We start from the raw sequence: 20,426 nt of genomic DNA on the forward strand, positions 1-20,426 counted from the left end.
TACTGTTAGGTGAACTGGACATTCTGAATTCTCCCTCTGTGCACCCGAACAGGTGCCGGAATGTGATGTCTGGGGGATTTTCACAGTAACTTCATTGCAGTGTTAATGTAAGCCTACTTGTGACAATAATAAAGATTATTTTACAATAATAAAGATTATTTTATTTCAAAGTATACAGCTTAACTTTGAATTGATAGAGGTGCACACATTCTTTGGAATTCTAAATTTTAACAGTTATCTCTTTTATGTTGTGGGCATGTTTAATGTATTAAAATGTACCTTTTCTACTGGTTGTAGCAAAATATATTGCTTAACATTTAACCGGGGTCATCAGAACAGAAGCTCTGCTGATTTAGGGACATTGCAAGTTTTCTACCATATGCCCAAGAGTTCTTTTCGATGAATTATTTTGTGTTCATCAAATGGAAAGCTCTGGTGCAGTCAAAGAAAATATGATTTTTTTTTCCACTTTTGTAGCCGAGTCATTTGGCACAGCACAGATCATGTGCGCATGATTCGCCTGCCCTCGCCCACACTTCTCACACTTGTCTGCCATCCCCTGGAACAACCCACTCATCCTCGTCCGGGTCATATGCACCCTACACGCTACCTTGAATTGAATCAAGCTCATTCTTGCACACAGGGAGGGAGGTTGAATTTAGCCTATGTGTCACCTCACCCCACACTCCCCATCCTATCCCCCCCCCCAGCTGCTCTTTGCTCCCCCAGCCAAATATAAATATCACCAATCCTGCCCTCCCCTCCATATCCGGGAGCAGCAACCGCTCCAACAGGGTAAACTCCGGCAGCTTGGGAAACCCTCTCTGTTCCTTCCACGCAAAGTCCCTCACTTGCATATTATACCTGAATTCACTTCCCTTCAGCAGCTCCACCCTCTCCCACATCTCTTCCACACCTGCAAACTTCTCTTCCAAGTACAAATCCCTCACCCTCACCAGCCCTGCCTCCCTCCACTTCCTATATATGCTAACCTTCTCCCCCTACTTAAACCCGTGGTTTCCACACAACGGTGTCAGCACTGACATCCCCTCCATCCTAAAGTGTCTCCTCAACTGGTGCCACACCCTGATCGTGGACTGTATCACCAGGCTCACCGTGTACCTCCGCGGTGCCAGCGGAAGTGACGACGCCACCATGGCCCTCAGGCTGGACCCTGTGCAGGACTCCTCCTCCATCCTAACCCACTTTAACCCCTCTCCCTCCAACCGCCGTCTCACCTTTTCCACGTTCGCCGTCCAGTAGTAATGCAGTGGGTTTGGTAGCGCCAGCCCCCTTTCTGCCTCTGTATTAGGACCCCTTTACCCTTGGTACCTTAACTGCTCATATAAATTCCAAGATCACTGCAGCCAATTTCCGGCAAAAGACCTTCGGGATAAAGGTCTGGAACACAAACAGGAATCTCGGCAACATGTTCATCTTAACCAGCTGGACCCTCCCCGCCAGTGTCATGTGCAGCATATCCCAACTTCTAAAATCTACTTTAACCTCCTCCACCAACAGTGTCAGATTCCACTTGTGCATCGTCGACTGCTCCCCCGTCACCTGGACCCCAAATACCTAAACCTGTTCCTGGCCACCCTAAATGGCAACGTCCCAGATTGGCTCCCTGACCCACCGCATTCACCGGAAACTCCTCATTCATTGCAGCCTCACTCTTTCTCTAGCACCTGCCTCTTTTATTCCCCTCGCCGTGGGAACTCCAGCTCATCCAAAAATCACCGCATATCTCCTTCCTCACCACGCGGCTCAGCCCTGCACAGCTTCTCATAATATTCCCATAATGCTTGATTAATCTTCCCCGGCTCCGACACAACCTCCCCCTTCCCTGTCCGCACCCTCAAAATTTCCCTCGTCGCAGCCTGCCTCCGTTGCTGATGGGCCCTCCCTCCCTCCTCCTCCTCCTGTCCTTGAGCGCCTTGAACGAGATAACCTCCCCCCAAACCACTGCCTTCAACGCCTCCCAAAACATGGCCGCCAACACCACCCCATTCTGATTCAACTCCATATAGTCTCTGATCACTGACTGCACTTTCTCACAGAACCCTTATCCGCCAAAAGCCTCGAGTCTAGCTTCCATCCTGGCATCTGCTCCTGCCTCAAAGTCTAACCTCCAATCAGTGCGGCGCATGATCGGAGATCACGATTCCTGCGTACTCTTCCGCCAGCACCCCACCAACACAGCTCGACTCACGACACACAAAATCAATTCTGTATACCTTGTACACATGTGGGAAGAAGGAACCCCCCCCACCCCCCCGGGTTTCTAAACCTCCACGGGTCCACCATTCCCATCAATTCCATTAACCCTCCCAACTCCTTCACCATCCTCAACCTTCCCATTGACTTAGGGCTCGACCTATCCACCCTTGGTTCCTGCACATAGTTGAAATCCCTCCCCCATAAACAACTGATGAGTGTCTAAATCTGGAATCATTCCCAGCGATCCCTTCACAAACCCCACGTCATACCAATTTGGCGCATATATATTCACTACCACCATCAACTTTCCCTCCAACATCCCACTCACTATCATATACCTCCCACCCGGGTCCCACACTTCCTTGGCCACTGCAAATCCCGTTCTTTTACTCAGTAGGGTGGCCGCCCCCGCGACTTTGAATCAACCCCTGAGCGGAATACCTGACCCACCCATCCCTTCCTCAACCTCACCTGATCCTTCACCTAGAGGTGCATCTACTGCAGAAAGGCCAACCCCACCTTCAAACTCCTCAAGTGCGTGAAGACCTGAGACCTCTTCACCAGCCCGTTCAGTCCCCATACATTCCATGTTAGAAATCTTACCAGAGGCTAATGCCTCCACTCTCCTCTACAATCCACCATCATCCCCTTCCCATTCTTCCTCTTTGAATTTCGCCCTTAACCAGGCCCATTCAGATGGCCCCCTTCACCGCCCATTACCACGCTCGGTCTTCAACTCAGCCACGTCGCGCCCCCCCCCCTCCCCATTACTCCACCACCCCCACCCCTCTCCACTTGGCCATCCCCCGCAGCCACCTCCCCCACCTCACCTCCGTTTACCAGCAACACCTGCCAGCGTGGCAGCTCCAAAGACACATCCAAAACCACAGCTCACCGCCCCCTCCAAAAAATCCCATCACAGATAGCGGGGCGGGGTGTGGTGGTTGCAGTTGCCCAGTTACAAATTTATAGCGCACTAACAAACAACAACAATGACAAAATCACCCAACCCAAAACAAAAAAACCCCACCCTCTGGCCCCCCACAATACCCGCATCGTCTGACCGCTGTCGTTCCAGCTCCTCCGTCTCCCATCAGCATTCAATTCTTCCCTCAGTTTATAGTCTCTTATAAAGTCATTGGCCCCTTATGGCATATTAAAATAATACTCCCGACCATCAAAAGTTACCTGTAGGTTCGCCGGGGACAGTACCCCAAACCGAATCTGCCTTTGGTATAGCACTGCTTTGGCCTTGATATATCTGGCACGCCTCTTCGCCAGCTCTGCACCGATATCTTGGTAAATTCGGACACATTTCCCCTCCCATTCACAGTTCCGCTTCGCCCTGGCCCACCGCAGGATTCTTTCCTGCACCACAAACTTGTGGAGCCTCACAATCATTGGCCACGGCGGCTCCCCTGCTCTCGGCTATTGCCTTGGGGACCTGTGCGCCATGTCCACCTCTGAGGCCTTGTCCAGCACCCTATCCACCACCAAGTCCCGCCAGCATCCTTGATATGTATCTTGTGGCACGTACCTTCCACACCCTCTGGCTGGCTGACAATACACAAATTCTGCCTTCTAGACCTGTTCTCCTGCCTTTGCCCTTAGTGACTTGCAAATATCCCCCAGGAGCTCCACCTCCGCCTCCAACGCCACCACTGTGGTCGGACATCACCTTCTCCATCTCCCGTATCTGCGACCTCGAGACATTTCTCCACTCGCTCCATCGATCCTTTCAGGTGTGCTCCCTCGATGGTCTACGACCGTTCCTCGTGCATCTCCTTCCCTTGCTTAGAACAGTACAGCACAGAACAGGCCCTTCGGCCCTCAATATTGTGCCGAGCAATGATCACCCTACTCAAACCCACGTATCCACCCTATACCCGTAATCCAACAACCACCCCCCCTTAACCTTACCTTTTAGGACACTACGGGCAATTTAGCATGGCCAATCCACCTAACCCGCACATCTTTGGACCGTGGGAGGAAACCGGAGCACCTGGAGGAAACCCACGCACACACGGGGAGGACGTGCAGACTCCGCACAGACAGTGACCCAGCCGGGAATCGAACCTGGGACCCTGGAGCTGTGAAGCATTTATGCTAACCACCATGCTGCCCCTTGCTGGTGGAACGCTTTTTTAATAAACGCCTTCAACTGCTCCATCTGTGGCTTTCCAACTTGTAATGATTCCTCCCCTTCGCCATTTTCACAATTGCTACTGCGCCACAGGTCTCCTCCAGTTCCATTGAATCATAGAATTTACGGTGCAGAAGGAGGTCAATTGGCCAATCGAGTCTGCACCGGCCCTTGGAAAGAGCAACCTACCAAAGTCTACACCTCCACCTTATTCCCGTAACCCCACCTAACCTTTTTTGGATGCCAAAGGCAATTTATCATGGCCAATCCACCTAACATGCACATCTTTGGACTGTGGGACGAAACCGGAGCACCCGGTGGAAACTCACGCAGGCACGGGGAGACGTGCAGACTCCGCACAGACAGTGGCCCAAGTCAGGAATCTAACCTGGGACCCTGTAGCTGTGAAGCAACTGTGCTAACCACTGTGCTGCCAGGTCCTTGACTTTTTGCCGGGTCTGGTAACCAGCAGGCATGCCACTCGTGGGAGAACTTCTCCTCTGCACCTTTAGCTACACTTTTCTGTCAAAACTACCCCACTTTGGGTAAAAAGAGCTCAAAGCAATGCCTTTGAGCCAGAGCTGCCCTGTGTGTGACCACTCATTCTATGGCTGCCAACGGAAGTATTATTTCTAGGCTGTTTTAACCATAAATCTGGACTGCACTCATGTGAATTTTTCTACTGCTGACACCAAGCAGCTGTTATGGTCTGTAATGGAGTTTTGGGCTGTTGATCCGGAGTCTTGAATGAACTTTCTTCCACAGCTGATGTGCTTTTTGATGGTTAGTAATTCAGGACCCAGTGCTGATGACAAGTTGACAATAACTGTCCAGGGCAGGATGGTTTTGACTTGGAGGTTATGTTCCAATGCCTTTTGGTACTGTTGTTCCTTTTGCTGGTAAAGGTCACAAAGAGAGGTGCTGTCACATTAGCATTGGTGCATTCTGCTGGCACCATACATGAGTGGTTATACTGTAGCATCTCGTCCTACCTCAGTCCACGGCCCTGTTGTGGATTGTGTGAGCTTCCTAAGTGCTGTTGCAGCTCACCCAGTCAAGCAGGTGGTGAGTATTCCATCAAACTCCTAATTTGTTGCAGCTAAGTGGATTAGAGGAGACGTGCTTCTCATACTCTTTTAGCCATCGTGCTAATGTGGCTGACCTAGTTAAACTACTGGTGTTAATGTGTTATTTTGTCTGAAATTGATGCGTGTTTCTATGTGCTCCATGTGTGTGCTTTTATGTGATGGTGGTATCTGTTTTTGTTGCTTGATGTGGTCATGTGAATTTTGTTTTAATTATTGGTCTTGGTGGCACGTGGTAATCTGCTTTATTAGTTTCCTTCTCTGACTAGAATCTGTTATTTGCACCATGTATATGGAAGTCTTTCACACTTGAACTAAGTTGAATATCTGTTGCACTGATTTATGTCTGTAGTTGAAGCAATATGTCCCTGTAGTTTGTTTCACCCATACTCATGTTTCCCAGAACTCTGTTTGAGTCTTTCTAGTCAGGCTACAGCCTGATTAAAGACTCACATCAAAGTCATAATGGCATCTATGTGACTGTGATACAGATAATTTATGCATCCTTATCATTTTAGACCTGTCTGCAACCTTTGACATAGTTGACCACACCAACCTCCTCCAATGTCTCTGCAACATTGCTCAATTGATGGGACTGCACAAGTTTCGTTCGGTTCTTATCTGATCTTAGCCAGAGAGAAACTTGCAAAGACTTCTCTTTGCTCTCCAACATTGTTACCTCTGGTGACCCCAAAGATCCATCCTGGATCCCCTCCAATTTCACGCCTACATAGTCTGTCTGTGTGCCCTCTTGAAGCCTGTTCCTAACCTTCTCACCGCAGACTGTGTTTCTGAGTTTCATAACATCTGAAAAATTTGAAATTATCCACTTTATGCCCAAGTGTCGTTAATTTATTTCTATCAAGCAGAGATCCGAACAATGACCCTGGAGAAAACCGCTGTGCACTTCCAACCGTTCACCATTACCACCATCTATTTTCTGTCCCTTTGTCGATTTCATAACCATTGATCCTTGAGTATCGCAGACTTTAGTTTTACTAACAAGCCTATTATGTGAAGCTTTATCAACGCCTTTTGATAGTCCACAAAAAACATAGTACTCTCATCAATCCTCTCCACTACTACATCGATAAAGGCTATCACATTTTTCAAAGATAATTTGCCTTTAACAGATCTATGCAGATTTTAATTTTATACTGGAATAGTATCTCTAAATGTTTCCTTGCCTCCAAATAGGCAGCATGGTGGCACAGTGGTTAGCAATGTTGCTGCACAGCGCCACGACCCAGGTTTGTTTCTTGGCTTGAGTCACTATCTGTGCGGAGTCTACACATTGTCCCCGTGGGTTTCCTCCGGGTGCCCCGGTTTCCTCCTGCAAGCTCCGAAAGATGTACTTGTTAGGTGAATTGGACATTATGAATTTTTCCCTCGATGTACCCGAACAGGCGGCGGAGTGTGGCGACTATGGGAATTTCACAGTAACTTCATTGCAGCGTTAATGTAAGCCTACTTGTGTCACTTAATAAAGATTATCATTATATTAGACGGACTGTCCCCTAGTTTTTGGGTTTATTGCTTTTCTCTTTTCTAAATAGGAGTGTAATATTTACAATCCTCCTGTCCTCTGGCACCACCCACATGCCTGTGAAAGATTGTAACCAAAGCCTACCTAATTTCCACCCTTAGTCAAGACCCACAGCAATTGATTGACCTTTAACTACCCTCTAAAATGATCTAGCAAGCCACACAATTGTATCAAACCACCACAGAAAAAGCACAATGGTATGACTACACCACAAATTGCAGTGCTTCAAGCATGCAGTTCACCATCACTGTCTCCAGGGCTTTAGGGATGAGCAATAAATGTGCTCTTGCCAGTGACAGTCTCTCCTTAAAAACAAGTTTTAACAAGAAACTTTCCTTAGAAACTAATATGGACACCATCCAGATTGGGTGACTTTAGCACTGCCGACCTTTTTTGTACCTCATCTTTATCTGTTTCACCCTATTCACTGTTGCAACTATCACTTGATTATGATATTTGCAGCATCCCTTTAAGTAAAACCAAATGCATTGCACTCATTTAGATCCTCAGTCTTGCCACCTGCCTCCACAATCGCACTTTTGTTGGCCCCTAAACAGCCCGGTCTTCTCTTGCAATACCTTTAAAATGTTCAAAAGGCTTTTGGTTTTCTTTTCTGTAACCTGTCAATCTGTTTCATCCTCTAGCTTCTTCAGTTCTCCTCTGCATTTCGTATATTCAGCTTGGCTCCATCCAGAATTATGAACTGACATCTATTGGAAGCCTCCTTTTTCTGTTTCATTTTCATCTATCTTCAGTTATCAGGGAACTCTAGCTTTCAATGCCTTTGCTCTCCTCTGAGTGGCGGCTCACCACCACCTTCTCAGGGGCAATTAAGGATGGGCAATAAATGCTGACCGAGGCAGTGACGCTGACACCCAGTTAAATAATTTTTAAGAAGTAGGCATATCTTCTAATATGTTGTAGATGTATCCTATAATGTATGGTATGCCTGTGTCTGAATGTGACTGAGTCCTGTGCTTTAGAAGTTGTATGTTTTTTTTCCTGGAGGTCTAATCACAGGCATGCATTTATTTTTTAATGGAGCAATGTAGCATGGTTGTTGTGAATGTGACAGGCCCATGGTTGAAGTGAGGTTACTGTTGTGGGGCTCTAAAGACTGACGGTTGAAACCAGGTTAAGGGAAGTAAGCCGCTGAAAAGTATATTTAAAATATATTAAGAGTTGCTAAAATGAAAAAGGTAAAACTAACTTGCATGGAGGCCAAAATGGGTCAAAACAAAATTGCTGATGGAATTAGGATAGTTGGGACTTAAGCCACAGTGCTACCTAGTGGATGGAACCTTTAGTTACATGGTGACAGATGACTATTTACATAGGAAAATGCCATTCTGGATGTTTACTACGGCCATCTCAATTGAAAGTTGAAAGAAGGGAGTGCTCGCATATGCAAGATTCCTTATGTATAATTGGATCTTGTGCACAATAGATCTGAGCATGTGTGGCATATTAATCTTTCTGCATATAAAGTAATGGATGGTATTAAGGTGGTTAGGACTGTTGCTTCACAGCTCCAGGATCCCAGATTCGATTCCAGCTTGGGTCTGTTGCTCTTGTATCTTTATTAATAATAACCACAGGCGCAAGTATGTTCCGTGTATTGGACAAATGACCATGCAACCAGTATATTAGTTCAATTATTGTTTATTAACACAAGCTTGGTTCTATGCGTAATAATCTACATGCGACTACACTTTAAACTATACCTAAGAGCTTAAATTACCTTTGCTTAACTTTCAAGTGACTGGCTCTGTGCAGGTTAGAAAAGGCCTTTGTATGAATCCCCACATGTGGCGGCTGGAAGTATTCAGGTACGTCTAGGCTGCGGCTCGTCCTTCAGGTAGAGATCGCGGGTCCTTGAATTTGGCTGGTCGATGTGCTGCAGTTGGTAGGGGCAGAGGCCGGACCCAAAAGAGACAGAATATTGGTCGCGCAGTTCTTCTTGTCCTCCGATCTTTCGCGCTCTTTTGGGCGGTCCCAACCTGGGATCTAATGGATCGATAGGATTTTGATCATCCAAATTGATTCTGGCCAATTAGGGGTGGGTATCTTGATAGCTGGGCGAGTCCTAGTTATTGTCCAAGGCATGTAGGCATTCCCAAATAAGGTAAATAGGTGTCCCCAAGTCTGTTACTGCTGCTGTGTTTCAATCTGTGTCCCATTGTCCTGGGGAAATCGATGATTGACCTTTAGCAAGTGAACATTTCTGTATAGGTCTGGTTTCTTCTGCACAATGCATGGGGGCTGTGTTCCATCTGTGTCCCAACCTGACCACAATTCCCCTTAGCCTTTGCAGGCAGCCATTTTAGATGGCCACAGGTCACTGTCTGCGTAGAGTCTGCACGTTCTCGCTGTGTCTGTGTGGGTTTCCTCCGTGTGCTCAGATTTCCTCCCACAAGTCCCGAAAGACATGCTGTTCGGTAGTTTGGACATTCTGAATTCTCCCTCCGTGTACCCTAACAGGTACCGGAATGTGGTGACTGGGTCTTTTCACAGTAACTTCATTGCAGTGTTAATGTAAGCCTACTTGTGACAATAAAGATTATTATTCTAAGAGGAGTCAGTTACATTTGAGCAGAGCCTTGTGCTCCGAGTACATTTTATTTCTCCTTTAAGAAACCTGGATGCAATATTACTACCGAGACCCATTTCCATCTACCCCTCCACCTCTTTCGCCAGAAAAACTGCTGAGCCTGTTCTGCTGCTGCTACATTGAAGTCAGGTCTCTGCGGAGTTAGCGAACTGGACCCCTGGCTTATATTCACAGGTCATATTGTATGTCAGCTGCACTCTGTCATTCCGACTGTGACATATTCATACTGTTGTGGCACACTAACATAGAATATAATTTCTACAGTGCAGAAGGAGCCATTCGGCCATCGAGTCTACACTGACCTTCTCGAGGAGCAGCCTACCAAGGCCCACTTCCCCGTCCTATCCAGATAACCCCACCTAGCCTGCACATCTTTGGATGGTGGAGGGGGGGGGGGGAAGCACCCGGAGGAACCCCACACTGACACGAGGAGAATGTGAAAACTCCACACAGTCATCCAAGGCCGGATTCGAACCTGGGTCCCTGGTGCTGTGAGGCAGCAGTGCGAACCACTGCGCCACTGTCATAATATGCACCTATACACATCATGAGGTAACAGGCAGTGATTAGCACCCAGGTTAGCCAATCAAGACACAGGACAGAACACAACCAATCAATAGACAGAACATGCGAGGGGGGCTTCCCCACTATAAAACACACGAGGCATCAGAACTCCGCCTCTTTCTACTGGTGACAACTGTAGTGACAGTCAGGGTGTATATATTAGTTAGCACCTTCTACACGTGGCTCAGGGCTAGCGTGGTCTAGTTAGTTAGAGTTAGTATACTTAGAGTAGTAGAGTGTCAACCCACCGCAAGCTCTGTACCTTGTTACAGAAGTTCAATAAATCTTATTGAACCAATGTCTAAGTTTGGTGTCTGCTTTATAGTATAACTGCATCCAGTTGCAATCTGTATTACCCCAGGTTTAATAACGTGACAGCCACCATGTCGCCATGGTGTGCAGGTTAGGTGGATTGGCCATGGCTAATACGCAGGATTGCCTAGATAGGGCAGGAGAGTGGGCTTAGCTAGAGGGCTCTCTCAGAGGGCTGGTGCATACTCGATGGGTTGAATGGCCCTCTTCTGCGCTGTAGGGATTCTATGGAATGTTAAACAGGGAGAATAAATGTCATAACAGCATGTTTACTGGACCGAAAAGGACTCAGTAAAAGATTAGGGTTCCTAGTCCCTGTTTGGAAAAATCTGATTCGCTGATGTAAGATTTTGCAAAACCCATAGTATAAGATCAGATGTGAAAGAGCAGTTTAAAAGCAGCTTTTGTGTCGACCGGCACTCATTGGCTTGGAGTGGGCAGTACTTTGGACTCTACATTTAAAGGGCTGAATTTAATAAATCTCAGAGTTTAAATTTTTAGGAAAAGTTTACAATTAAAATCTGTGTAAACAGAAACCTCAATTGTGTCTTTACATACAATAGACAATGTTATCTTGAAATCATATAAGCATTCTTACTCCAGAGACTTTATAGATAGGAACCTGCCCTTTGGAAAGGTATGAGTGAGGAGTAAGAATATTGGGGCTCCATTGTACCATTATTTTGGCAGCTGAAGAAACTCCTCATAATGTAGACTTTTCTGACTGTTACCGGTGTTGTTCCACTTGATTTTATGTACTTTTCAAAGAGGATGCAAAGAGATACTGACAAGTTAGGTGAGTGGCAGGAATAGTAAAATGTGGGAAAGTGCGAGCTTCTTCATTTTGCTCATAAGAATTGAAAAGTAGATTCTTTTTTAAAAGGCGTGAATCTTATCAATGCTATTTAGAGGAATTTGGATGGGCTTGTACAATGTACACAGAAATTAGCATGTAGGTACTGCAAGTAATTAGAAAGGCAATCAGAATGTTGGCATTTATTGCAAGAAGGTTGAAAACATGAATAAAAATGTCTTGTGACAGTCGCGCAGGATTTTGCTAAGATCGCATGGAATACATTGTGAAATTTTGGCCTTCATATTTCGGGAAGGATGTAGGTGCACTGGAGACAGTAAGATGATAGTTCATAGGTGAACACTGCAAACACTTCCTGCATTGTCTTTCACCCTCCTCACACTGCCTTTCCTTCCCTCTTCCCCGATCCACCATTCCCCCTCCCCGCTGCGCCTTTCCTTCCCTCTTCCCCGCTCCACCTTTCCCCCTCCCTGCTGCGCCTTTCCCCTTCTTCCCGCTGCGCCTTTCCCCTTCTCCCGCTGCGCCTTTCCCCTTCTTCCCGCTGCGCCTTTCCCCTTCTTCCCGCTGCGCCTTTCCCCTTCTTCCCGCTGCGCCTTTCCCCTTCTTCCCGCTGCGCCTTTCCCCTTCTTCCCGCTGCGCCGTTCCCCTTCTTCCCGCTGCGCCTTTCCCCTTCTTCCCGCTGCGCCTTTCCCCTTCTTCCCGCTGCGCCGTTCCCCTTCTTCCCGCTGCGCCTTTCCCCTTCTTCCCGCTGCGCCTTTCCCCTTCTTCCCCGCTGCGCCGTTCCCTTCTTCCCGCTGCGCCTTTCCCCTTCTTCCCGCTGCGCCGTTCCACTTCTTCCCGCTCCGCCTTTCCCCGTCCCCGCTCCGCCTTTCCCTTCTTCCCGCTGCGCCTTTCCCCCTCCCCGCTGCGCCTTTCCCCATCTTCCCGCTGCGCCTTTCCCCTTTTTCCCGCTGCGCCTTTCCCCTTCTTCCCGCTGCGCCTTTCCTCTTCTTCCCGCTGCGCCTTTCCCCTTCTTCCCGCTGCGCCTTTCCCCTTCTTCCCGCTGCACCGTTCTCCTTCCCCGCTGCGCCTTTCCCCTTCTTCCCGCTGCGCCTTTCCCCTTCTTCCCACTGCGCCTTTCCCCTTCTTCCCGCTGCGCCTTTCCCCTTCTTCCCGCTGCGCCTTTCCCCTTCTTCCCACTGCGCCTTTCCCCCTCCCCGCTGCACCTTTCCCCTTCTTCCCACTGAGCCTTTCCCCTTCTTCCCGCTGCGCCTTTCCCCTCTTCCCGCTGCGCCTTTCCCCATCTTCCCGCTGCGCCTTTCCCCTTCTTCCCGCTGCGCTTTCCCCTCCCCACCTCCGCCTTTCTCCTTCTTCCCGCTGCCCATTTCCCCTTCTTCACGCTGCCCCTTTCCTTCCCGCTTCCCGCTGCGCCTTTCCTTCCCTCTTCCCGCTGCGCCTTTCTCCTTCTCCCCGCTGCGCCTTTCCCCTTCTTCCCCGCTGTGCCTTTCCCCTTCTCCCCACTGCGCCTTTCTCCTTCTTTCCCGCTGCGCCTTTCCCCTTCTTCCCGCTGCGCCTTTCCCCTTCTTCCCGCTGCGCCTTTCTCCTTCTTCCCGCTGCCCCTTTCCCCTTCTTCCTGCTGCGCCTTTCCCCTCCCCACCTCCGCCTTTCCCCTCCCCACCTCCGCCTTTCCCCTCCCCACCTCCGCCTTTCCCCTCCCCACCTCCGCCTTTCTCCTTCTTCCCGCTGCCCCTTTCCCCTTCTTCCCGCTGCCCCTTTCCCCTTCTTCCCGCTGCGCCTTTCCCCTCCCCACCTCTGCCTTTCCCCTCCCCACCTCCGCCTTTCCCCTCCCCACCTCCGCCTTTCCCCTCCCCACCTCCGCCTTTCCCCTTCTTCCCGCTGCACCTTTCCCCTCCCCACCTCCGCCTTTCCCCTTCTCCCCGCCTCCGCCTTTCATCTCCCCGCTCCGCCTTTCCTTCCCGCTTCCCCGCTCCACTTTATCCCCACCTCGCTGCACCGTTCCCCTTCCCCGCTGCGCCGTTCCCCTTCCCCGCTCCGCCGTTACCCTTCCCCGCTGCGCCGTTCCCCTTCCCCGCTGCGCCGTTCCCCTTCCCCGCTGCGCCGTTCCCCTTCCCCGCTGCGCCGTTCCCCTTCCCCGCTGCGCTGTTCCCCCTTCCGCTCTGCCGTTCCCCTTCCCCGCTGCGCCGTTCCCCTTCCCCGCTGCGCCGTTCCCCTTCCCCGCTGCGCCGTTCCCCTTCCCCGCTCCGCTGTTCCCCCTTCCCGCTCTGCCGTTCCCCTTCCCCGCTGCGCCGTTCCCCTTCCCCGCTGCGCCGTTCCCCCTTCCCGCTGTGCCGTTCCCCCTTCCCGCTGCGCCGTTCCCCCTTCCGCTGCGCCGTTCCCCCTCCCCGCTGCGCCGTTCCCCCTTCCCGCTGCGCCGTTCCCCCTCCCCGCTGCGCCGTTCCCCTTCCCCGCTGCGCCGTTCCCCCTCCCCGCTGCGCCGTTCCCCTTCCCGCTGCGCCGTTCCCCCTCCCCCGCTCTGCCGTCCCCCTTCCCGCTGCGCCGTTCCCCATCCCCGCTGCGCCGTTCCCCTTCCCCGTTGCGCCGTTCCCCTTCCCCGCTGCGCCGTTCCCCCTCCCCGCTGTGCCGTTCCCCTTCCCCGCTGCGCCGTTCCCCTTCCCCGCTGCGCCGTTCCCCATCCCCGCTGCGCCGTTCCCCTTCCCCGCTGCGCCGTTCCCCTTCCCCGCTGCGCCGTTCCCCTTCCCCGCTGCGCCGTTCCCCTTCCCCGCTGCGCCGTTCCCCTTCCCCGCTCCGCCGTTCCCCTTCCCCGCTGCGCCGTTCCCCTTCCCCGCTGCGCCGTTCCCCTTCCCCGCTGCGCCGTTCCCCTTCCCCGCTCCGCCGTTCCCCTTTCCCCGCTGCGCCGTTCCCCTTCCCCGCTGCGCCGTTCCCCTTCCCCGCTGCGCCGTTCCCCTTCCCCGCTCCGCCGTTCCCCTTCCCCGCTGCGCCATTCCCCTTCCCCGCTGTGCCGTTCCCCTTCCCCGCTGCGCCGTTCCCCATCCCCGCTTCGCCGTTCCCCTTCCCAGCTCTGCTGTTCCCCTTCCCCGCCCCGCCTTTCCCCTTCCCCGCTGCGCCGTTCCTTTTCCCCTTCCCTGCCTCCCCGCTCCGCCGTTCCCCTTCCCCGCTCCGCCGTTCCCCTTCCCCGCTCCGCCGTTCCCCTTCCCCGCTGCGCTGTTCCCCCTTCCCGCTCTGCCGTTCCCCTTCCCAGCTCTGCCGTTCCCCTTCCCAGCTCTGCCGTTCCCCTTCCCAGCTCTGCCGTTCCCCTTCCCAGCTCTGCCGTTCCCCTTCCCAGCTCTGCCGTTCCCCTTCCCAGGTCTGCCGTTCCCCTTCCCAGCTCTGCCGTTCCCCTTCCCAGCTCTGCCATTCCCCTTCCCCGCTGCGCCGTTCCCCTTCCCTGCTCCGCCGTTCCCCGTTCCCCTTCCCCGCTGCGCCGTTCCCCTTCCCCGCTGCGCCGTTCCCCCTTCCCGCTCCGCCGTTCCCCTTCCCCGCTCCGCCGTTCCCCTTCCCCGCTCCGCCGTTCCCCTTCCCCGCTCCGCCGTTCCCCTTCCCCGCTCCGCCGTTCCCCTTCCCCGCTGCGCCGTTCCCCTTCCCCGCTGCGCCGTTCCCCTTCCCCGCTGCGCCGTTCCCCTTCCCCGCTGCGCCGTTCCCCTTCCCCGCTGCGCCGTTCCCCTTCCCCGCTGCGCCGTTCCCCTTCCCCGCTGCGCCGTTCCCCTTCCCCGCTGCGCCGTTCCCCTTCCCCGCTGCGCCGTTCCCCTTCCCCGCTGTGCCGTTCCCCTTCCCCGCTCCGCCGTTCCCCTTCCCCGCTGCGCCGTTCCCCTTCCCCGCTGCGCCGTTCCCCTTCCCCGCTGCGCCGTTCCCCTTCCCCGCTGCGCCGTTCCCCTTCCCCGCTGCGCCGTTCCCCTTCCCCGCTGCGCCGTTCCCCTTCCCCGCTGCGCCGTTCCCCTTCCCCGCTGCGCCGTTCCCCTTCCCCGCTGCGCCGTTCCCCTTCCCCGCCGTTTTCCTCTTCCTGCTCCTACTTGCCCGCTGCGCCATTTTCCCCTCTCCCCGTTCCCCGCCATTTCCCTCTGCTCACCCCAACTTTAGCCCTGTCTGCCCCCATTTCCCCCGCCCACCCTGCCTTTTCCCCCGCCCGCCCCGCCATTTCCCCCGCCCACCCTGCCATTTCCTCCGCCCGCTGCACCATTTCCCCCGCCCACCCTGCCATTTCCCCCGCCCGCCCTGCCATTTCCCCGCCCACCCTGCCATTTCCCCGCCCACCCCGCCATTTCCCCCGCCCCGCCCTGCCATTTCCCCCGCCCGCCGCACCATTCCCCCGCCCGCCGCACCATTTCCCCCGCCCCCGCCCTGCCATTTCCCCCGCCCGCCCTGCCATTTCCCCGCCCACCCTGCCATTTCCCCCGCCCGCCCCGCCATTTCCCCGCCCACCCCGCCATTTCCCCCGCCCTGCCATTTCCCCCGCCCTGCCATTTCCCCCGCCCGCCGCACCATTCCCCCGCCCGCCGCACCATTTCCCCCGCCCGCCCTGCCATTTCCCCCGCCCGCCCCGCCATTTCCCCCGCCCGCCCCGCCACTTCCCCCTGCCCAGCCATTTCCCCCTGCCCAGCCCACTATTTCCCCCTGCCTGCCCCATCCTTTTCCTCGCCCTTGCCCCCTGACATTCTCCTCCCCCCCCACCCCACCACCACCACCACCACCCCCCCCCCCCCCCCCCCCCCCCTCCCCCACCCCCCCCCAGTCCTGCCTGTCGAGCACTAATTTGGAAGGAACGCATTCAAGGGCTTTCATAGGAAAAGGAGTTTGGAGATGGGACTGTAGTTTGCAAGGATGGTGGGGGGTCGATGGCTGGTTTACTGCGGAGAGATGATAGTGGCACGAAGTTAGGTGATAAGTTCAGTGGGAAGGGGATCAAGTGAAAAGAGCTGGGTCTCATGAGCAAGATGAGCTCAGAAGGGGGTATGAATGGGAAACTTCTGAAAGATGCCAGTTCAAGGCTAGGACAGGAAGGAGTGTTGAATAAAGATTGGCCAGGTAGGCTTGTGGTAGGGAGGGACACAGCAACAGCAGCTAATTGGATTGTCTTAATGATAATAAAGAAGTCCTTGAGCTTGGCGGTGACACTGAAGTGAATGGCAGAAGAGGGATTTAGGAAGGTGGTTTGTCGTAGAGAGAAGATGCCGGGGGTCACGTTTGCATTCCAGGATGATCAGATTAGCAGAGGAAAGCAGGATTCGTTGGTGTTTTAAGAGGCCCTGCCAGACCTGAATCAGTTGCCATCATTTCCCTTCAAATCTGCGTTCCTTGAATTTAAGCGAGTGGAGATGAGGGCCATTATGGGGTAATGACCTGGGTAAGTGAGAGTAATGCATCAGAGCTGGACAGGAGAGGGTATAGTTGAGCAAATCAGTAGCTGCAGTACTGCTGTAGTGAACAGGAGTGGCACGGTAGCACACTGGTTAGCATTGTTGCTTCATAGCACCAGGGTCCCAGGTTCGGTTCCCGCTTGGGTCACTGTCTGTGCGGAGTCTGCATGCTCTCCGGGTGCTCCGGTTTCCTCCCACAGGTCCAGAAAGATGTGCTGGTTAGGTGAATTGGACATTCTGAATTCTCCCTCAGTGTACCCGAACAGGCGCTGGAATGTGGCAACCAGGGAATTTTCATACTAACTTCATTGCAGTGTTAATATAAGCCTACTTGTGACAATAATAAAGATTAGAATTTTCAACAGAAGGCCAAGAACTGTGAATTTGAAAGTGCAATTGTAAGTGAATTGGGGATTGCTTTTCCAGGGATGTATACAGAATGAAGTACAGTTATGGTGAGGAAGGGGATGTGGGCGTGAGTGATACAAGAAAGTGATCAGAGATGGCTTTATCCATGATGGGAACAACAAAACACAAGATGTCAAGGAGTAGCTGTGGATATGGATTGGAGAGTATACATGGAGGGAGGCATTTCGGGAGGATAAGAGGGCAGTGAACTTGGAGAACATGATGAGCAGAGGGTGAAATCACCAAAAATGACTCGCATTGAGGACTGGCCCCTGACGATGTTCAGCGGAGGGCTCAGCAAGCTCCATTTAGCCATTGCAGAAGCTCGTACCTGGCTTGGTGATTATTTTTCTCTTCTTCCAACCTCCTGCCCTGCATTCCCTTCACGCTGCCCCTTCCTTCCATCTGCCCCCTCCCCCAGCTGTGGTGCAGGCCTTCTGGTACATCCTTGGTTCCTGCCAGCTGGGCATGGAGTGGTATCGCTGTTGGTAGACGAGATGGATTCCACTGAACATTCTTTCCCATCTTTGTTCTTGGAGAGATCGAGCATCATACATGATTTTTTTATATATAAACCACACCCTGGAAGGTACAGCAGGATTGACCATGTGTTCTTTGCACTGTATCTACAGCCCTCAAATTCAGATCCTTTTGCTGCTTCTGGCTCGGGACAGTTTGGAGGGCAAGGATTCACTGATGACCCTTTTCAAAGTAAACGGGATACACCAGCACTGCCCCCAAAGAAAAGTGTACCCCCACGGCCTAAAGCACCCCCTAGTGGTAAGTTGAATTGCCTCATGGGTAAGTATGCATTTGAATAATTCCCTAGTATTAACATTAGTAGCTTGATTTTATTTTCACCATTTGCTATGTTTGTTTAGCTGTTCAGTGTGTTTTTATTTCAATAAATACTAGCAGAGATCCGCAAAACATTTGCAGTGCAATTAGTATCTTTATTGCAATAGTCACTTCTTTAAATATTCATCCTTCTTATACCATCATTTTCATGTCATACCCATTCCATTCCTTTCATCCCGATTATCATCTCCATTCCCACCCTTTATTCTTATCCTGCCCATCCTCCCGCTGCCACTGCTGTCCTCTCCCACACCTCTGCGGAATGTTTTCTGTCTGGTGAGGTGGTTTTGCAAATACATGTTGTCCTCCACCTTTCGGAAGACGGTTGGTTAATTACATATTTTCCAATTTTGTTGTGACATTTGGTTTCTGAATGTACCCAGGCATCACCCCCCCCCCCCCCCCCCCCCCCCCCAAAAAAAAAAAATGCCAACAGTCACATATCACCCCCTTTAACCTGGCCGATCAAAACTGGCTGGACAGACTGGACATAGTATTGTTATTAGATTGATTAGATAGGATATGAGAATACCATAAATCAACAAAAAACAGAAATTAAAAAACAGTCAATTATTTTCTGTTCAATTATATTTCTTTATGCTTCTGCTTCTTCTAACCAGTTTGACATGAGTGTCTTGTTGACTCTAGCGCTAATTCTGTGCAGGGCAATATGATAGGATGCATGTTTCCAGCGGTGATTCCTCCTAGGGTGACTGCGTATCTCATGCTGTGTGAGATGAACACTTGGTCCAAAGAGAGAACATTTGTATGGCACTTCATTACATGTTAGAAATGTCCCAAGTTTCAGTTACATGGAGAAACTAGAGGAACTAAGAGAGAAAGTTGATGGCAGATTTAACGGATGCTTATGGAGTGTAATTAAGGATTTATTGTTTCCGATGGCAATGGGTTTGGGAACCAGTGAATATAAATTTAAGGTAATTAGCAAAAGAACCAGAGGCTCAATGAGAATTCTTTTTCACAAAACAAATCGTTATGATCTACAATACACTATTTGAAAAGGTGCTCGAGGCAGATTCACTAATAGCTTTTAAAAGGTAATTGGATAAATACGTTAAGGGAAACATGTTACATGGCTGTGGGGAAAGGACAGGAAAATGAGACTGGATAGCTCTTTCAAAGAGCAAGTGCACACACAGGATGGTTTGAATTGCTGCTACCATGCAGTGTCATCCTGTAATTCTGTGAAGTATCTTTGAATAAGATTAGAACTCACATGTACCGGTAAGGATCATTGAATCATGCAGTGCAGTAAATGAAGTACAGCATATACAGTAGTGGGTTGAATTCACCGTAAAAACTTTGGTCATTAGTAAAATATTAGAGTCCATTATTAAAGATGAGATCACGGAGTACTTGGAAGTGTATGATAAAATAGGACTGAGTCAGCACGGCTTTGCCAAAGAGACGTTAGACAAAGGAGAACCAGTGGACATGATTTATTTAGATTTTCAGAAGGCCTTTGTCAAGGTGCAGCATTGGAGACTTAAATAAGTTAAGAGCCCATGGTGTTCAGGGTAAGATCCTGGCATGGATAGAGGATTGGCTGACTGGCAGAAGGCAGAGAGTGGGGATAAAGGGGTCTTTTTCAGGATGGCAGCCGGTGACTACTGGGGTGCCTCAGGTGTCTGTGCAGTGACCACAATTTTTCACAATATACATTAATGATCTGGAAGAAGGAACTGAAGGCACTGTTGCTAATTTCGTAGATTATACAAAGATCTGTAGAGGGACAGGTAGTATTGAGGAAGCAGGGAGGCTGCAGAAGGATTTGGACAGGCTAGGAGAGTCGACAAAGAAGTGGCAGATGGAATACAATGTGGAAAAGTGTGAAGTTATGCACTTTGGAAGGAGGAATGGGGGCATATAATATTTTCTAAATGGCGAAATGCTTAGGAAATCAGAAGCACAAAGAGACTTGGGTGTCCTTGTCCACGATTCTCTTAAGATTAATGTGCAGGTTCAGTCGGCAGTTGGGAAGGCAAATGCAATGTTAGCATTCATGTCGAGAGGGCTAGAATACAAGACCAGGGATATATTTCTGAGGCTGTATAAGGCTCTGGTCAGACCCCATGTGCAGTATTTTGAGCAGTTTTGGGCCCCATATCTAAGGAAGAATGTGCTGCCATTGGAAAGGGTCCAGAGGAGGTTCACAAGAATGATCCCTGGAATGAACAGCTTGTCTTATGAGGAATGGTGAGGACTCTGGGTTTGTACTCGTTGGAGTGGAGAAGAAAATGGGGGGATCTTATTGAAACTTACGGGATACTGCGAGGCCTGGATACAGTGCACGTGGAGAGGATGTTTCCACTTGTCGGAAAAACTAGAAGCAGAGGACACAATCCTTTAAAACAGAGATGAGGAGGAATTTCTTCAGCCAGAGGGTGGTGAATCTGTGGAACTCTTTGCTGCAGGAGGCTGTAGAGGCCAAATTACTGAGTATCTTTAAGACAG

General features: G+C 51.3%; 1 protein-coding gene across 6 annotated transcripts in view; it reads left to right on the forward strand.

Annotated features, from left to right (window-relative positions):
* eps15l1a (epidermal growth factor receptor pathway substrate 15-like 1a) overlaps nt 1-20,426 on the forward strand; it is a 584,484-nt gene that overhangs the window by 416,709 nt on the left and 147,349 nt on the right. For 5 of the 6 annotated variants that reach the window (XM_038777805.1, XM_038777809.1, XM_038777806.1 and 2 more), the window contains one exon: nt 17,726-17,873. The exons of the other annotated variant lie outside the window; for it this stretch is intronic. In XM_038777805.1, coding sequence (XP_038633733.1) covers nt 17,726-17,873 — 148 coding nt within the window. The remainder of the gene's footprint in view (nt 1-17,725; nt 17,874-20,426) is intronic. 6 annotated transcript variants of the gene reach the window in all.

The sequence above is a fragment of the Scyliorhinus canicula genome, chromosome 18, assembly GCF_902713615.1.
Source record: "Scyliorhinus canicula chromosome 18, sScyCan1.1, whole genome shotgun sequence".
Taxonomy (NCBI): Eukaryota; Metazoa; Chordata; class Chondrichthyes; order Carcharhiniformes; family Scyliorhinidae; genus Scyliorhinus; species Scyliorhinus canicula.